The sequence below is a fragment of the Dromaius novaehollandiae genome, chromosome 12 (assembly GCF_036370855.1).
Source record: "Dromaius novaehollandiae isolate bDroNov1 chromosome 12, bDroNov1.hap1, whole genome shotgun sequence".
Lineage (NCBI taxonomy): Eukaryota > Metazoa > Chordata > Aves > Casuariiformes > Dromaiidae > Dromaius > Dromaius novaehollandiae.
Window position 1 is genome coordinate 23,530,603 of NC_088109.1, and position 19,524 is coordinate 23,550,126.

General features: G+C 35.9%; 1 protein-coding gene across 1 annotated transcript in view; it reads left to right on the forward strand.

Annotated features, from left to right (window-relative positions):
• CNTN6 (contactin 6) overlaps nt 1–19,524 on the forward strand; it is a 164,021-nt gene that overhangs the window by 50,886 nt on the left and 93,611 nt on the right. Inside the window, exon 3 of the mRNA XM_026111054.2 lies at nt 12,578–12,704. Coding sequence (XP_025966839.2) covers nt 12,578–12,704 — 127 coding nt within the window. The remainder of the gene's footprint in view (nt 1–12,577; nt 12,705–19,524) is intronic.

Below are 19,524 nucleotides of genomic sequence, written 5' to 3' on the forward strand. Positions count from 1 at the left end.
AAGAGGAAAATTTCAAAGAAAGTCAGCCTCTTCTCACTGCCATGGCAGACAGCGAAGCAGCAGATGAGCAGACGAAGGAGAGAAGTTCTGATGTAAATGCCTGTGAGGACAGCTGGTGCCTCAAGAAAGATAAATAGAGACCCCTAGGAAAAACTGTATTTTAAACCACAGCCTTTTTTATCAGTATAGTATTGAAATGAACCTATCATTTACATCAGAAGAGGAAAAGCACTGCTTTAATGATATAATGAAAGGCCTCTCCACCTTACCAATTCACCCCAGGCTGTTCAGCCTGCTGACATCACCAGTGACATTTACACTCAAATAACTGGCTCACAAACTCTACAGAGGTCACATATGCCCTGTCTATTGAGTTCTTCCCTTTTGCTCTCTGCTCCAAAAGAGTTTCGCTACAGCCACAATCACTTCCCTCCTATCAGCCTACCATTTGTTTTCTTCATTCTTTTGGGGTTCTTTTTGCTATTTATATATATTATTTATATATTATATAAATATATACATATTCTAAATATATCACATATTATTTACATATATATATTTATATTGTTACTCTTTTGAAAACAGATCAGAAAAAGCATGATTTTTTACTTGAATGAAACAGAACAGTAATAATAATTACATTCACAGCTTGCCATATATTGGAAATATTGATATTAGCCCCTTTAAAACAGAGAAAGAAATTGTCTTGAGTAACTCAAATGCTATAACAAGTACTTTCCCAACATGTATATACACATATACAAAGTTATGTTTGTTGCTTCTGCTAAATTTTAGGATACCATTACTGAAACTGCTTTAACTTCATTTGTGTTTGCTCAGAGAAAGATCATCCTGAAGATATTAAACAGTCGCAAAAGATGATGGCTTCAAATAGTGTTTTTTGGCTGATGTATAATCATTTGCTTTGGCAATTTTATTCAAGAACATTAGCACTGATCACTTATGCTGTGTTCCTAATTATTTTTGAAATATTGTGCTGCTGCTCATGCTGTAATGCGTAACGAGCAAAGCAGTAGGTTAGTTCGAAATGCAATGTTCTAACTGGTTTTTAATCAATGAGTGATAATGATAGCTTGTGTTTTGACTTTCACTGTTTAATTGCCAGTAATAAAGCAGATCTTAGTTGATGATATTTAACAGAGTTCAGTTTCATTTATCTATGTTTATTCTATTTATTTTAAAAGTGCCTGGGAACTTTCAGTGCTTGACACAATAACAAAATACATGATGCTAATTATATTTAGGTTGCCTAATATTTTCTGCAGTAAGGGATTATGATGCCCTTTCATGGGGAGCTATTGCACCTCATTGTTTTCAGCAGGCTGCTGAAATGCAATAGGTGTCCAATGGTGGGGCTATGTTCCATGAAATCCCAACCAGATTTTCTTGAGATCCAGACATTTTAAATCACTATTTCCCTTCTGTTACTTGTGATAGTCAGGAATTTTTTGCTAGAATGCCAAAATAATAATTAAACATAAATATTCTAAGTCTGAGCCAGATCTGCAGATGATGCTACGCAAGAAAGTACATAAAATCAAAACAGCCATATTGGCTGAGATTAAAGGTTCATCGAACCTACTGCATGTCAGTCAGCCAAAAGCCGACACCTAAAGAACAGTGCAAGAGTAGAGATGACATATAGCTTGGGTAGTATGTTCCATATTCCTCTACTTTTATGCCATGTGCAAAGCCTAACCCAGAGCTGAACTGGAATGATTTTTTTTTGTTCAGGATAGGGGACAAGATCAAGCCAAATCCCTCTGGAGCAGGAAAGTGTTCCATACACCACATAACACGAAGCAATTCTCTATCTCTATAGTCATACAAAGGGCTAAGAGAGAAAGCAAGGAGACATTTCTGCTTGACCCTTGAGTTTCCTGATGGGCCAAATAATTTTGCAATCGACAGTACCTGATTTCTTGGTCAGGAAAGATCATTTTTTTGGTTTAAGTTCCAAATTTGAAGTTAACATACTAAACAAGTCCAGACACTATGATGACAAGCATATGTAAATCAGTCAGTAAATAAAATAAATATTTCAACAATATCCTGTTTGACTAACCTAATTTAAATCAGGACCTTCCTTGGGTTTAAAAATGTTATAAATATCTCTTGCTTTCCTCTCCAACTATGTATGAGACAATATAGACCCTTTTAATCTTGTCTGATTTGACATTGGCTTAATTGTTTGAGAAGATTTATTTTCTAAGATTTTATTCCTAAATTATCAATTATCCACAAGCAAGAAGCGGGTGGCAGCCTGAAATTTATCAGATCTTCCCATGTCCTAAAGATTTTTGTCTTGATGTCAATTTGGGCTACAAAAATTAATTCTATCCACACAGTTTTCTCTTATGAGCTTCACAATCTCTATTATTTTTAGGTATTATTCCAGAACTTAAATTTTTTTATCAACATACAAAATCATTTCTGATTTCAAGTTCTCACAGCCAGTTCATGACTAGTTTTATTCATGCCTGTTAGTTGAGCCTCAGCTGGAAAAGCAAACATCTATGATGCAGCCATTTTGTCCAGTTATTCAAAGTAAATAAGCAAAATTTAAATAATATGTACACAGAGCTTAAACACCCACCTGCAACTGAAGTCTCCTATACTGGTGATTGTATCTAGCTTTCTAAAAGGTCTGGGATTCATAATACTGTGAAAACTAAAATGCTTTTACACATTACCACGTTTTCTACTGAACATGAATGGGAATTACAAATCGTGCCCTCTGGAAACAAAAGAGGAATTGTTGTTTGCTTTAGTATATTCAAAGTATTTGCAAACTAGCCTTTTTCATCATTTTATTTTCATTCCAATCTGGATGGATTTTTGCTGCTAAATATCTGCCTGAAAACAATGCAGTTGCCATCGATGTTCAATAGCTATTGTACATAGACTTGGCATATTTTTCAAGCAATGAAGTATTTAGTAAACCAATTATCATTTATTACACAGTATAGAAGTAATATGAATAGAAGATCAAAGAGACATTCTTAGCAAACCTCTCCCTCTTGGACTAAACTCTGTGTGTGCGTGTGTGTGTGTGTGTTTGCTGGTACAGATGTATATATTCTAAACATATATACACACACGAGTACAGAATAAATCTATGTTATATAGCACAGTGTTTGCACATGCAGAGAAGACTAAGAAAAAATGGAGTATCAATTGCTTATATTTTTTCAGTAGGAGTTTGATCCAATGCTCACTGAAGTATATGAAAGGCTTTTGCTGACTTCAAAGCACTTTGGCTCATACTCTCTACATAGGAAGAGAAAAAAATTGATGAGGCATAAAAGTGTATCTAGTGCCAGCTATAAAAATGTTAGCCAAACATAACATTCATCAGGTTTCTCAATATTTTCTATACTGAAATTGTAGTCGTGCTGAAAAAGAAAAAAAAGATCATCCTTATGAATTCAGTTGTATTTGACTGTTATTTTTCCAAGAGATTCCACAAGTCTTTCTGCTATGGGGCAAGAAGAGGGGTGACATGAAAGATAGTAATGATTTGTGTAAATGATCTTGGAGATTAAAAAGCTTGGTTGTCCCAAGCGTTTCAGGCTAATCAAGAAAGTGAAGGGGAAGAAGGCATTTCAGCCTAACTCCTCAGCACTAGTCATGTGGTTTAGTCTAACACAAAAAAAGGGGGGAAAGAGAAAGACAGGGAGCTAAGGGAAGGAGGCAGTGGAGCAATTCCTTTTTGTCTCCTCCCACCTCCAGAGCCACTGGATGGAACTCTAGGGTTGCAAAGCGAGATGCTTCATCGAAAAATGATGCTGAAATGGTGCTGAAAGGTTAGAAGAATTTTCCACAGATCAATTTTTTTTCTCTTTGGGTATAAACTGAATTCTATAGCTTGCTAAGTTGTTATTTAATCATTCAAGTAAAAGTTTCCCCTCTCTCTCCCTTTCTACTGAGCATCTATCGATAGTTGCAATGGAGTTTTGGAGTCGTCACACAAATATCCAGAGCTGACCAACACTAGCAGCTGTAAAAATTATCTGAGCGTAATTATTCATGATCCTTTTAAGATGGCAAAGCATAGTTATATTTTACACAAAAAAAAGTTACAGAGGAACTAAGTGCTGGATTTATTTAACTGGCAGGATATTAAATGATAGAGCTGTTATCTTTTCCTGTATTGTAAATTATTGAATTAAGCCTTCAGTCAGTCTGGCAACAGTTCCAAATGAATATTACAACAGTACAATGCAGCAAACAGAATCTGTCATCGAATCTAGGTCTCACTTATAACTGAAATTACAGTGAACAAAATGGTTGTGCAGTAGATTGGAAAAGGTTCATTATTATTTATTCGTCCTGCCTAGTAACACAAAAACTAATGAAATTTCATTGAGAAGCATGCACGTCAGGATTACTATACATCATAAAGACACATCCCTCTAACTTCATTGTGGATATTTGTCTCCATAATTAGATGTCTGTTCCACAATAGTTCTGTATCTGAAGGACACGGCCAAGTTCATGACATAAAACAAATCACCTGCACAAATGAAAAGGCTTCCTTTATCTTGTCTACATCTCGCACAATAGCACAAAAGCCTTCAGAAAATCCTTCCATAAAACCAATGAAGTTATGCACAGTTAGTAATTCTAGCACAGGAATAACTAGCCATCGCTACTCACAACTTTTTTTATTTTTTAATAAAACATTATCTTATTGTTAACGTTAACACATTGGTGTATTTATAGCCCCTATACCTGTTCAGGGTACAATATCTTTATGCATATCTCCATAACGAATTGTCCATAAATCTCTGTTCATCTGCAGCTAAAGGTATAAATTACTGAAGCTTCATTGAATAGTATCCAGAAAATATCAATTATTAGCAGTTTTCCTACTCCGTAGCTTGAACTTCTGGAGAATGGATTCTTCAGGGAATATTAGGTTTTTGTATTGAATACAGTCGATATCATGTAAATCAGAAGTTAGAGTTTGGATGTGAAATTCAGGATGATCTTATGAGCAAATATTTCATCACATTTTCGAATTTAGAGATTTACCATTACTTATTTTGAAATTAGAACATGTGTATCTGTTAGACCAAAACACAGATGGGTAATATATTCACTGATATTCAATTATATTCACAGGAAGCTAGCTCAAAGTGATGAAGCAATACTGGTTATCATAATAGAACTAGTAAGAAATGTTTTACGTGTCAGATTTTGACAATATCTTTCATCAATATGTATATTTAATTGAAAAATGCTCATAATTCAAGAATATGATGATTTTTGCACAATAGTTACTTAATTATTTCCTGTGATATATTACATCCTGATTTTATATGCTAGATTTTGGCTATTTTGACAGATGGTTATATTAGTAACTAAAGTAACATTTTACATATTTATTGCTTGTTTTCGCAACAAAGTACTTCAGGAGAAGTTGCAGGTAGGTAGTATATAACTTGAGTGTGTTACCCAAGACACATCAGCCTCTGATCACCCTAAAAACTGAATCTAAATTTAGTGATCCACTAAAACCATCACGTTTTGTTTAAATATTAGGAAAAATACTGAAGTAGTTGGACAGTTTTTGAAGGAATAAAGTTTAGGGAACACAGAACTGTCCATGTTGAAGACGTTTATCATTCCTACAGCCTTTTCCCAGGCTGAAGGAGTTCTAACTATCCTAGTCTTATAATATATGGACTATAAAATCAAAACCAGGCTGCGACTTTCAGGTCCAGCCAAACCCAACCTCGGAGCACCATGGAAAGGCAGGGGAGGGATGGAGTGACACAGGCGCTTGGGCAGATTGCTCCAAGCATGCTGCCAGTAAATCACAGGTTCATAGCTATGCCTCCTTTTATCTGGTTAAACCCACTGTTTTTCAAGTTTCTGAGAAAGGGGTATCGCTAGCCTACCGAGAATATATGCTGGTTTAAAGGGATGCCTTGCCCTGTTGACTGTCATTTTACAGATAGCTTTGCATATAAAATATGGGCTACAGCTCCAAGCTCCAATTCATTATGGAGAGTTTCTATGACTTCAATAGGGCCAGTACTTCACCCTGTATGTCTCCTAGATGCCTATTTTTCACACTACATCAGAGATAGCTAAGTGTCTTTCTGGTTTTGGTGTCTGATAATAGAGACAATGTGGAATTTCACCACTACTCCCAATTTGACTTTTTCAGTAGAAACAGAAACGCGAAAGGAGCTCAGTGTCTCTAAAGTTCTGTACATCAGTGTCTGAAGGGAGAAAACAAATGAAAGTTGAAGACCCACTGGGGAAATCCTACAGGTTTTAGGTTGCTTCTGCTGTTCAAACCTATAAAATCTCTTTTAATCTCATTTTCTCTGTAAATAAATCTTCTGGTTAACACTCTGATTGCAAACTGAACAACTCTGAGATGGAGAGAAGGCCTGCCTCCTATTGCCTATACTACTGACAAGTTTTGATTCTTTTTCCAGAATGCTCTCATGCTGCTTTTCTCCTTCTCACTTCTTTTCCCATCATCTCTTGCACTGATGTGTGTTAAGTTTATGCTTCCCTGCTAGCAAACCAACACTGTCTCATCCATTACCTCTCTTCTTGCCTCAGTCATCTCCTTTACATCCTTTAGCTACCTGATCTAGTTTCTGGTTGAAGAAAATAATCATTCTCTTCTGGTCCTGACAAGATTAAACCAAAAACCCTAATGTTTTTGCAGGAAAAGCCTCACTCACATTTAAAAACCTATGGGTTGTGAAATTCCTTTTCTTCCAATTAAAACTTATTGATGTCCTAAGTTGCAAAGAAAATTAAAAAGATTTTAAAGTTACTTGTATTTTTCATATTTTTTCTACTCATGATATCAATACAAGGCAGAAGTCTCTACGTCACTTGTCCCCTACTTTTTGCCAGTAATGACAAGTGTTTTACTATCATGCTGATTTGAAAGAGGCCTCTTAAGCAGATGTCATCTTTGGCCCATAAAGTCATATTAATGTTTAGGATCAGATATGAGGCTCTATCTCAGGCACATTAAGAAAGATTCATTAGAAACTCACTATCACTGGAATTTACAGCCTTCCTGGAACTCAATTGCCTGGATAAATTTTTCCTTATCTGGTTTACTTGTGTGAATTTTAGCAGTTTTGCATTTAGAAGCTTTTTAGAGTACAGGTTTTACTGTTATTCTGGTCTCTTTATTCTTATGATCTTTCAGTAAGGATATACTAATCCGCTACATATTTATCTGCCTAGGCAGTAACATGATCCCTCTATGCCTTTTTTGTCATTCCATGTGAGTAAAGAACAGCTGTAGCACATCACTTATTGGCATTCTTCACAGCAAGGTAAGTATTCTAGTTATTTGTTTGTACAGCACACAGCACAAAGGACTCATCTCTATTAGGGCCTCAAAATACTATGGCAATACAAATAATAAATTCAGGAACTACTAACAATATGCACTTTGGATCTCTCAAAACCTTTTGAGTTTGTCTATTAGGAGCTAATTCACACACACAAACTAAAAGTAGAATATGGTCTTTCTGCACAAATGGAGCATGATGTTTCCTAGGCCAGTTTCAGTTTCACCCAACTGAATCTATCCAATATGGGTAATAGTAATTACAACTCCACTTTGCGAAGAAATCATAATAGAAAGCAGAATCTGTGATGGGAAAGAGATAAAAAGGATAGACAGCTGGTTTGCAATATTGGCCTACAAAGCTATCTATACATACCTACAGATCGGGACTTTGCCAGCCTAAATTCTACCCAAGTTTGTACTGCCTAGTATTTCCAGTTGAGCTAAATATGACGCCAGCCAGAATGAGACAAAAGGCAAGCACAGGGAACAGGATGTGGGTGGAAGCGAGGCTGACTAAGTGGGGGCTCCAAATTTTATTTCATTGAACTGATTCTCCTTGATTGGATGAGGCAGCGCATAAGCATTTAAATATTTACTGCAACTAACCAAGAACTCTTTGACTATATTTGACCCAAATACCATACCCCTATATAACTAACTGTTGTCTATAAAGCAAAGAGACAAAAGCACAATGAAATCCTCTGTTGATACGTAATTATAAAAAAATAGGCTTCCTTTTCTTCTACTGGCACTGTGTTAATCTCCATGTTGGCTGAAGACAATATCATATAATGAATAAAGGAATGTTGTTTCACTTTTGTACTTCAGATATGAATTCAGACTACCATAATTACAGTCTTTATAGAGATCAAACTGATTGGGTATCACAAAGAAATACATTTTAACTTCATATAAAACATTCCGTAATGAGAGTTTATATTTGCTTTCAAGCACCATGCTGAGGACTCACATCCAAGTTTTAGGGAAAAAAGCATACATTTAATCAAATATTCATATTCCAATAGATTAAAAAATTCTGAATTCTTTAAATCTTAACAAATGCAAACATCATTCAACATATGTATCTCTGGAGAAATCATGGTGAGTTGCAGTGAATCTGGAGAACAGGGGGAAATGTATCACCATCCTCTATCAGAAATGCAAAAAGAAGCATCAGGAAATTAGAAGTGACCGGTCTGACCTTTTGTATAAATAACAGATGGACTCACAGTACAGCACTGGCTCTAAAAGTACACACTATTTCTCACAAATTTGGTAGTATTCTCTGATGCAGATCCTGCAGCAAGAAAAGGATATTAAAGACGACAAAATGATAGCATAAATTCACCTTTACCAAAAGTCAGCGGCAGGATCTTCCTGATGAGGCTGCAACATGTCTCCAATAAAGGAGACATCAGAGTACATGTAAATTCCTGTGTCCACATTTGACACAGTGCAGTATTAAGGACAATGAAAGAGTATAAAAAGTTCAAAAGTCTGTGAATGACAAATGAGTCTAAATTCCATTTAGAACTGTTAATGGGAATTTACTTCCACCAAGACAGATTTACAAAAATATTTACATTCTTATCAGCTAAAACAGACATTTTTATATATGTTAGGTAGCTCACCACTGTTAATTCCAGACCCATGTAGCTATATGAATTTTGGAAATGGAACATTTTTTCCTAACTTACTTTGTTGCTTTTGAAAACCTTTTAGCTGAGGGTTCTAGAAAGGTAATGAGAATGACAACAGGCTTAGTAAATTAACACAGAAGGCAAGAATAATTCCTACCAAAGAAAAGAGAAGTCATACAATCATTTGTAGCAACAGTGGAAAGAGAAGTCTTGAAATTTGGCAAGACAGTAGAAATAGAAGAGCAATATGAAAAGAGATAAAAATTATTTATGTATGTTCAGCTGCAGTCTCTGACAGTGGTTTTGCCTTGCCCCGCATGGTCAGCTGAACAAATTATCTTCTCTCCACCTCCACACAATGTGAAAGACTTCCATAAGAAAGAGAAAAACGTTTATTTTACTTTACAACCATTTGACCCATTCCAGTGGTATTTGCTTTCCTAGATGTGCCAGGTCTGATTCCCTACCCAAAATCACAGAAGGGGGAATATTACTGCATCCTGACAATTTGGTTCTGCAATCTGGAAAATGTGTGTTATTTTAGCGTGAATAGAATAGAAAGCATGAAAAACAGGAAAAATAATTTGGGGTCTTGAGTCAATATTGGGAGATGTGTAATCTTTCTGATCAGACTGTTGGCACTGTAAGATATGAGCTATTTATTTTTCCTACAGCATCTTACTCTATGTCTAAAGACCCCTGGCAGAACAATATAAAAGCTAAAAAAAGAAAAGGAATTTAAGCTCTAGAAAGAACTAACAGCTGAAACACATGCTTTTTTTAGGTATCTGAGTACCCCCACCAAAGGCAAACAGGAAGGCAATATTATGTCTTGAATGTATTTGAGTTACTGCTTCTTTCATTGTTTGCTTCATATTTTCTGAGATTTTCACCTATGTCCACTAGTTACAGATAAGTCAGGAAATATCTGAAGCCTACTTTAAGTTCACATATAGTCTGCAAAGTTCAGTGGAATGAAAAACTTACAGAAATTGATACTTTTTATGTGATTTATTGCATTTTATGGTCCATTATGTCACTTACCACATATAATGTTCAGACCAGTTTAATATTACCTTCAAACCACTAGCTCATCTGAGCTGTTTTACTAGCCTGACTTTATAACACACTAGCTTTATATCCTAAAGTTAGTGGATGCATTTTTTCATTCTAGTATAACCAGTGTATATATGTCCATTCCATTTCCCTCATAACAAGAGATAGTCTTAAAAATGAGATGTGTCTACCCAAACAGCTATTGTGGTATAAAACAAATTAATCTTTTTTGACTGCTACTTTGAATTTTACTCCAATTCTCTTGAAGGCTATTTCTCATAGATACTGCTCATGAAAATACACTCACAGCTGTGCAGATTTTGTGAGTTTATGAAGGTTATGCAGCATAAAGTGTCCTAACAGATACCTATTGTTCATGAGTTGATATCTCAATTAAGATATGTGGAAAACATTTTTGCCATTAAGTGCCATTGGTCTTTGGTCAATAAAGCTTAAGCATAAAACATTTTTATTCGATCATAACTTTTCAAATTTTTGCCAGCTGTTCTTTGCTTTAGACCTAAAGTAGAAAAGTGTGACTGCATTCATGAATAGAAAAAAATCTTAATCCTAGGAGGATAGAGCTTTTAACTTTAGTGGTTTATTTGAAAATGTTCAGGAATGAAATAAAGATAAAAAATCAATTATATTTCTGAAAAATCAAATATTATATTCATGAATTAAAATGAGTCAAATTATTCATACAATTCCAGTTAAAACAGCTCTCAGAAACTCTCAGGAAAACAGAAAGTCTCACAAAGTCTTCAAAGTCCTGAGAGCTGACAATGGTGCTGATCTGGCCTTTTCAAAAATGTAGAGGAAATAGACTGAAGTGGTTGTAAAGTATAAAAGGACGGGTACACGATATGTACACAGCTGATACCAGATTGAGATGATCTCATTTTTCACGGGCATTTTGCGTAGCTGCTTATGCCCTCTGCAGGAGGAGTTTGGCTAAATGGGGTTCCAGTGATTAGCACTGCAATGAGACCCGGGGAATTGCATGGAGACAGAAGCTGAGTTAATGCATAAGGATGGCTGACCATTTGGGGATACAGGAAGCACTTCTCCTAGAGTCAGTAGAGCAGGACCTGTTGACAGCAACTGAGGAGTTACAAAGTCAAAGTTATATCATCTAGGACAACATCTAGAAGTTACAAAGTTATAGAACAAGAGGGCACTGGCTGGGGCTGACAGGATGATACAAGCTGCAGTGAAGCACTGGCCCTGGTATGTTCTTTCTTTGATTACTGAAGAGCAGATAAAATAGGTGAATAAAATCAGACACGATTACTGCCCACATTTATGTTATTTGCAGAATGCAACTGTAGAGCTGCTGGGTTTTTACCTTTATATCTGTGCTTTCCAGCTACCTATGTAAGTATACTGCAAACTTTCTGGGTCTCTCGGATTCATGCAAAATACCTAAAAACCAAAGGATGGTCCAATAGCTAAGCTTTATTCAAAGATCTGGGCTCATTTCTCTGTTCTGTCCCTAATTTTAGATTGTAACTGTGAGCAAATCACTTCATCTCCACAAAAGTTTTCCTGGAGGAACATCTAACACTCTGAGGGAATAAAAGGGTCTCACTTCACTTCACAGTTCTCTTGGGTTTTGAGTTTACATGTTGTAATTAGACTCTCTAAATCACCAGGCATGAAAAGGTTCCAGTGATGTCACTAAAATATATTTGATGAATAATCATTGTTAACATTCATGTAATTCTACTGCTATGTTTTCAAAGGGGCCAAATATGAAAAAACTATTGTAAGACTGAAACCAGGGGAGAGCCAGCTAAAGTACACAGTAACAGTATTAAATCAAAGGATATAAAGGATATGAGAAGGAAATGACTGATTCCCTTACATTGTGATGTGATTTTCTAGAACCCAGTACAAGAAACAAAGGCCATCTAAAACACGAACAGACAGTAAAGGAGCAAAACCACGCCACCATGTACCACATCGTTCAGAAGCTATTTGCTGATCTGTTCTCTCACACAATACAGTCTAATACGCTACACAGAAAGCTGAGCTGATGTCTGAATTGCCCAGACTTGGGGCTCACTCAGTGAGCTGCCTCTCCTTCAGCATGATACGAGGACTGACACATTACCTTTACCAGGCTAGTACGAACCACATAAGCTCTGAACACAAAACGTCACAATTCTGTCCTTTTCTGCTTCCAGTCATAATCTAAAGCGCAAGTATGACGTGTGGGGAGTGTATGAGGGGGATTTAATAGATGGCCATATAATTTCCATGGAAGACATGCAAAGAAACTAGTCTTCACTGTCACTTGCTAAATAAATCACAAACACCTGGGGTATGTGATTTTATTATCAATCAGTCCTGAAATGTTTCCTCCTTAATAACAAAATGTCTGGAGGTGGATTCTCTGCAGAACATAATGGAAGACCTTAACTTTTGACCAAAAGTAAAGGACACCAAAGGACATTTTCATATGTAAGGATGCACTACAGCTGTCTGATCTTAAATTACTTTTTTTCTTTCACAGGGGAAGACACCCTACATGGTCCTGTTTTTATCCAAGAGCCATATGATACCACTTATTCTATGGGCTCAGCGAATCCAGAAATACTACTGAATTGTACAGCTAAAGGATATCCTCTCCCATATTACAGGTGAAGTCAACTTTGGGAAAGTGCTGTCTCACTGTAAATCTTTTAACTGTGTTTTAATCAGTAGTACACAGTAAGCTACCTTAATGTGGTGAGCACACATGGCTAGAATGTCAGGAGCTACGCAACTGGGGTCCGAAAGCCAGGCTTTGTAGCCAGGTTTGTTGCTTTTCCACATTACTTGTCTGTAGCAGTGCTCACGTGGCCACCTCCAAATGCTTCCAGCTAATAGTCTCGAGGAAAAAAGCTCACACATCTTTAGTGCTTTGGAGCATTTATGCTGGTCAGGCCTCCATATCCTGGGGTGTTCCTAGCTGTTCTTGAGATGGCAGGCAGGACAGCCTCAGGCCTCTCCTAGAAAGACCTCAATTTTGTTTACTGCCAGGAGAGACAGGATTTACTGTCAGCCTACAGGGCAGATTTGTTCTTGATGCAGTGTGGAGAAGGTCTTGAGGCTATAGTCATATCTAGGACTGGTCAGTTCAAGTATGGTACAACATAACCTATATGTGCCCTCCATACAAATGGACCTAGTGTTTTGCACTGAAAAATGAAATAATTTCACATTTGCATCCTTTATTTCAAGAAGTATATAAATGTATTTTTTTCTAATTACACAGTTATGCTATCACATCATTTGAAGCCTGTTCATTAGAAATCTGAGGGGAAGAGGGAGAAAAAAGAGAGTGAAAAGCTAAAAAGTTATGCAAGTAAATCAAATCTAAGGAATGTAGGAAAAATATTCTTCTCTTCTACTGTTATGGAAATTAACACAGATAAAAAGGCACAACATTGAAAGTTGCCCCGAAAGTATTTTAAAGTCTTCAAAATTACTTTCAAACTCACTGAAAAGCTGTGAAAAATGGAAAAAGGTAGTCTTGCTAGACATCTGTAGACTCATCATTTAAAACATACTTTGTTGCACCAGGAATCTGGAAACCTGAATTTAACAGGGGGAAAAGTAGGAAGTTTGAAAAAAATGACAGTGTGCTTTCTTCAGAAAAAAAGGTAAAGCAGTGGTCTGGGAAAAGTAAAATGAAAAACAAGAAATCATTCATGTAAGATATCAAAGAAAATTGTATTCTACCAAACACTTAGACTGTATTTCTTCGATAGCTTTTTATTGCTCATACAACAGTTTCCTCTGTGTAGTTACCACTATTAATTAACAATTTGGCTTTTATACTTCATTTATTAATTTGTTTCCAAATGTATGGTAGAGGACTATTTTTTCTCCTTTTCACAATGTAGCTTCTCTATAGGAACAGAAATCTTTACCCAGGTCCCATCCCATTCATTCTTCCTGTTTTCAAGATAAACATCTGGAGTACTGTGTCCAGTTCTGGGATCCGCAGTACAACGGAGATATGGAGCTACTGGACCGAGTCTAGCGAAGGGCTACTCAGATGATTAAGCATCTCTCATATGAGGAAAGGCTGAGAGAGCTGGGACTCTTTAGGCTAGAGAAGAGAAGGCTCAGGGGATACCTTATCAATGTGTATAAATATCTGAAGGGAAGATGTAAACACGTCAGAGCCAGATTCTTAGTGGTGCCCAGCAACAGGACAAGAGGCAATGGGCACAAACTGAAACACAGGAAGGTCCATCTGAATGTAAGAAAAACTTTTTTTACTGTGAGGGTGAGCACTGGTGCAGGTTGCCCAGAAAGGCTGTGGCATCTCCATCCCTGCAGATACTCAAAACTCAACTGGACACTGTCCTGGGAAACCTGCTCTAGGTGACTCTGCTTGAGCAGGTGGTTAGATTAGATCATCTCCAGTGGCCTCTGCCAACCTCAACCACTCTGTGTGTGTGTGATCTCCTGCGTAACGTCATGAATTTCAGGTCTTTCCAGTTCATCCATCCATTCACTTCATATCCAGTTACATACACAGCTTCCTCAGTAACCTGCAAAAATTAACTCACGTATTCCACCCATTCATTCCTCACATACACACAAATGATGGTGACAGATACTAAGCTTAGCATTTCCTAAAAGTCTTATTTTTTTATGTATTTTATTATGTTCTTCTTAAAGACCCGTTGGCTATACTAGTAACTTTTTGCAACTTCATTTCAAAATCCTGTATAACAGTCACACTAAAAATAACAGAAGATTGAAATAGACATGGCAGCTAAGTAATAGAAAAGAGAGACACTAATTTCCTCTGTTGGAAGCAACAGAGAATGCAGATCTGCTTACAACGGAAACAAAAATAAAAATAGAAATACCTCTAAAATCAGTGCATGTGTTAGGAAGTATCCTGTTAAATGTCAATCTAACAATCTGCTACGCCTTTTTGTGTAGTCAAAACTGTGCAGAATATCAGGTCTATCATTTTAACTGTTTATGTGATATTGATATAAATAAGCACAACCTTCCAAGTTAGATTTCTAATTCTTTTCACTTAAGCATTGTTGTAGTTGGCTAGTGGTTACCATCAACTAACTTAAGTCACGAATTCTGTGTCTTTTTCTGCTTACAGGCTATCCATGAACATATCACAGTTCCACAGTTTCCTTTCATTAAATCATTCAGTGTAATGCAGCTACCCCTCCTCCATGCTGGAAAAAAAAGAAAGTCACCTATAGCTTGCCAACCAAGTGCTTTCCGCAGTATTCTGACATTTCCTGTTCGGTTTAAGGTGCTCAGTTCTAACTCATCACTCATCACATTTTTCCTTCTGCTCTTGTATTACATGATTACTCCAAATTCTGAATTTAACATTTTCATGTGAATTTGAAGTTGAGTTTTTTTCCCAATAATCTATACAAAGAACAGTCAATTGAACAAATAAGTAAGAATTCCAAGGGCAGCATAAGCATTATTCACTATATAATAATAATATTTTAGAACATTAGCATAACTTAGAATGATACAGTAAAATAAGATAAGGAAATTCAAATTCAATCCAAATCAAAGTAACACAAAGTAACTGTAACAGACAAATGAAAGTGAAGGGAACAGAAGGACAAAGTCCAGGATGATTGCAAATGGCATGAAACATGTTTATAATCATCGCACATTATACAAGCTTGTATTTTAATGAATTGAAATGGAATAGGACACGGCAACAAGCAGAAAAGTGTAAGTCAAGAATGAGGAGCAAACAAAAGGACAGAAAGGAGGAGGAAAGGGCACTAGGTATCTGATCTCTGCACTCTGTAACACCTGTTGGTAAAAGCTGACATTTCAGTGGTGCGTGTAAACTGGGGCAGCCTTCAGCTCATCTTGATTAAGATGAAAGTTGGTTGTATTAGCACCTCACAAACCCTCACAGGGGGAGATTGTAGAATATGCCAAGTAACTCCAAAAATATATTAGTCTTATTCATAGCCTTGAAAAACCAATGACAACACTTGTATAGTGTACTTGTTCATTAAAATGCTGTCCCTTGATTCACTGTAGATTCTGCTTCAAAAGCGAAGTAGAATTAAAATGCCATTCAGCCTTTGTTGTCTTGTTAATAATCACTAATTTGTCTTAATAATCACTAATTTTGAAGAATTAATGAAGACTTAAAACATACATATTTTTATTTTAGCTACAGTCCCTGAAAGAATAAGTCACAGGATCATACACGCACACATCCATGTTGTACATCTGGGGTTTTTTTCACATGATTTTATGCAAACTAAGATTTACTTATAAATGTCAAGACTTAAATGATCATGCAAGTTCTCTAAGGAACACAACTAAGAAATGCACATAAAATCCAGTGGATAATGAGTCATGCAGTATTAGGGAGAGGCACAATTCCAAGAGAATTCTTCCAAGAGGGATAACAGAGAAGTCCCAAATACCTTTATGATTCTTGGGGAAGATGCTGGTAGGGTCTACGGATAAGCAAAGATTAAAGCAGACAGAGTAGGATAGAAGATAAGGAAAGGGAGCTTGAAACCTTACCCAAATCTCATTGAAATAAAGTACTGCAATTCTAGAAATCAGATATTTTGGTATTCTGTAAGAAAATGGGTAGGTTTAAGTGGGATATTCAGTCTAGAGACTGGCTTCTGTCTCATTTCACATATTCCTTTCTAGGACAGGAGACCGGTCTACTGGCATCCTAGATGTGCTTGTTTATTGTAGAAATTCTCTTCAGTTAGAAAATGAAGGAAAACAGTCTTTTAAGCCCACATAGAGAAATTTTTCCTTATTAAATACCACTCTCAGTGATCTTTCCTGACTTCCAAAAGCCTCCGCTGTGCTCTTCTTTCCCTTATTTTTACCAGAGAGAATTCTGCTTGAAAGGATCAGTTTGGAAATGATTTTTTTGCTGTTCATAAAAACAGAATAAGTTGTGCCTCCCAAGTGTCAATCAGCCATAGGTAAATATTTCTTCTACCAAGCAGAGCTCCACTAGGCATTAAAATAATAATTTGAGTGATCAGACTTAACAATGACCATGGAGATTACCCTATCAAAGGGAGATTTTCCCCTCAATGTTTGTCTGATTTAGATGCATGCTTTTTTGGATCTGTGCAAAGCAACCACACAGATTTAATAGTCAGAAGATGGGGTGGTAGAAACTAATCACACATTTTTCTTTTTAGATGAAAACTCAACATCCTTTCCTTCCAATGATTACATTTGTTGGGAGAAAGTGAGAAAGCGAAAACTCCTTTCATCTGTATCATACAGAAAGTAGTTCACATTAGGGAAAGATATATAAAAGAAGTTTTACCTAATATGACTTCAGAACAAAACCATGACACAGCTATGCATGTTTTGCAGTACTTTCAGGATTTTACATGTAGAGGTGGAAAACAAATGAAAGGGCATTTCTGTTTCTTCAGGCAATTCTGATACTCCTAAATGTGTCTTTTTAAAGACATGTAAAACAGATTAATAAAATATTATGTTTGACTTTAACAAAATATCTGCACATTATCTGAGTGGATTCTTTTACTAGTTCCTTAATTCTTTTAACTTTCTTATGTTACTAGTTTCACCAAAATTGATAAACTCTGACATTTAATTTCCACCAAAAGCACATCTTCTGAAAGAAAATTCTTCCTTTTTCTAAACAGTTTCTATGGAACAGATTCACTAATTCATAGGAATAAGACTGATTTAGTTATTACTATTAAACTGTTATATAGTATTGTCCTTAGAAATATGATTAGAAATTTGCTGGTGAACTATCTATTTATCAGAACACACAGCTTTGTATGAAAAGTTAAAATTTCCCCTACCAAAAGTTTATAGGTGACCAAACAGCTGTCTTAGCGCATCAAAACAAGTTTCTTATTCTGAATCTCTCTGTAATGTGGAGTTCCAGGCTGAAGGCTCTGTCTCCTCCGCTGTGCTTCATTTACTTTAACATGGATATTGGTGTAGGAGGGATCATAGGTATCAGTACAGTAAATACGTGGTCTAGAAGAAAGTCTACTCAGGCTGGACAATGGAAGTTTAAGTATCAGAGAAGCTTATGGGTACAGTTTAGCACTGAACACATCTAAAATGAAACATATCTACATTTCTCAAACAAGTCCTAAAAATACCTGTATTCTGCAAAGATATCTAGTATTTCCACATTTCTATTACTTTTATGTGCTTCTGTTTTACTTTGAACATTTTGAGCTAGATTAGTATTTTTTCAATGTGGAAAGATGACAGAAATTCATTATATTTTTTCCACAATTGTTTTGTAAGATATTACCCACAACACAGGTTCCATATTTGCACTAGGACTGTAAATACACATTACTCACATATTTATATTCGTTAATAAATCCTACTCCTCCTCTTTTTTAGCTCCTTGGAGATGGGAATTATTTGAATAGTAAATCACAAGTATTGATTAAGTAATACAAATATGAAGAAATCGTCATCTATTATAATTTTATCCTCCTATAAACGGAGCTGAAATGATTTAATTGCAGTCTGCGTAAGAAGGAAGTGACCAGTAAGTCCAGCATCAAAGACTTAACACGATTTAGTGGCTTGGAAGAATATTGGTAAATCTGAATGCAAGTATAGATGGGCAATAAAATGATTTTAGAAAAAATAACAGGAGACAGAATAGAATATACTGCCTATCATTTGAGATCTTTACATCAAGACGGGGGGGCACTAAAATATGCTCTCAAAGTCTTTAACTTAATAAAGAATTTACAGGGAAAATTTTATGACTGGTGTTCTATAAAAAGTTGGATTTTAGAGCAAAAGGAACATGAAACTGTCTATGAATTCATAAAACACATAGTTGCTTTAAGTCTGGACATACCGGTACTATTTGAGAAGTCTTACTTTTTTAGAGAACTACAGAATTCAGCAACAGAATATAGGCTTTTTTAAGTTTAGATTCTGAAATGATCCATCTAGGATGCATTTTCTGTAATTGATGAAAACTATCTTCCAATGGTTGTACGAGAAAGTTCAAGAAAAATACATAGGCTATCCCTGCCTTAAATTTTAAGATAATCCTTCCAAAATTCTTGTGTATTAGATGGTATACTGCAGAACACAGGAAATCATTAAATCATTGTCTATCATATGAATTCATTAATTCTCCTTCTTCACTGATGTAAATGTATTAATTAGGAAAAAGCCCACACCAGAACCCCTGATCTATATGCACAGTTTAATAATCACTGTACCTTAGTGATTAGAATGATTATGGGGATACTGTGAAGAATTCATTTGCAGCAACTAAGCCAACAACTTTGCATTTGTTTTGAAAAACAATTACAGAGCTTAATTGGGAGCCATGTAATGATGACAGCGGTTATTTCAGTGATTGATTCTGAAATTAAAGAGAACTGGCAAACTAAATACCAGAATATCCTATATTAAAAAACTGAAAGGTCCAGAGAGCAT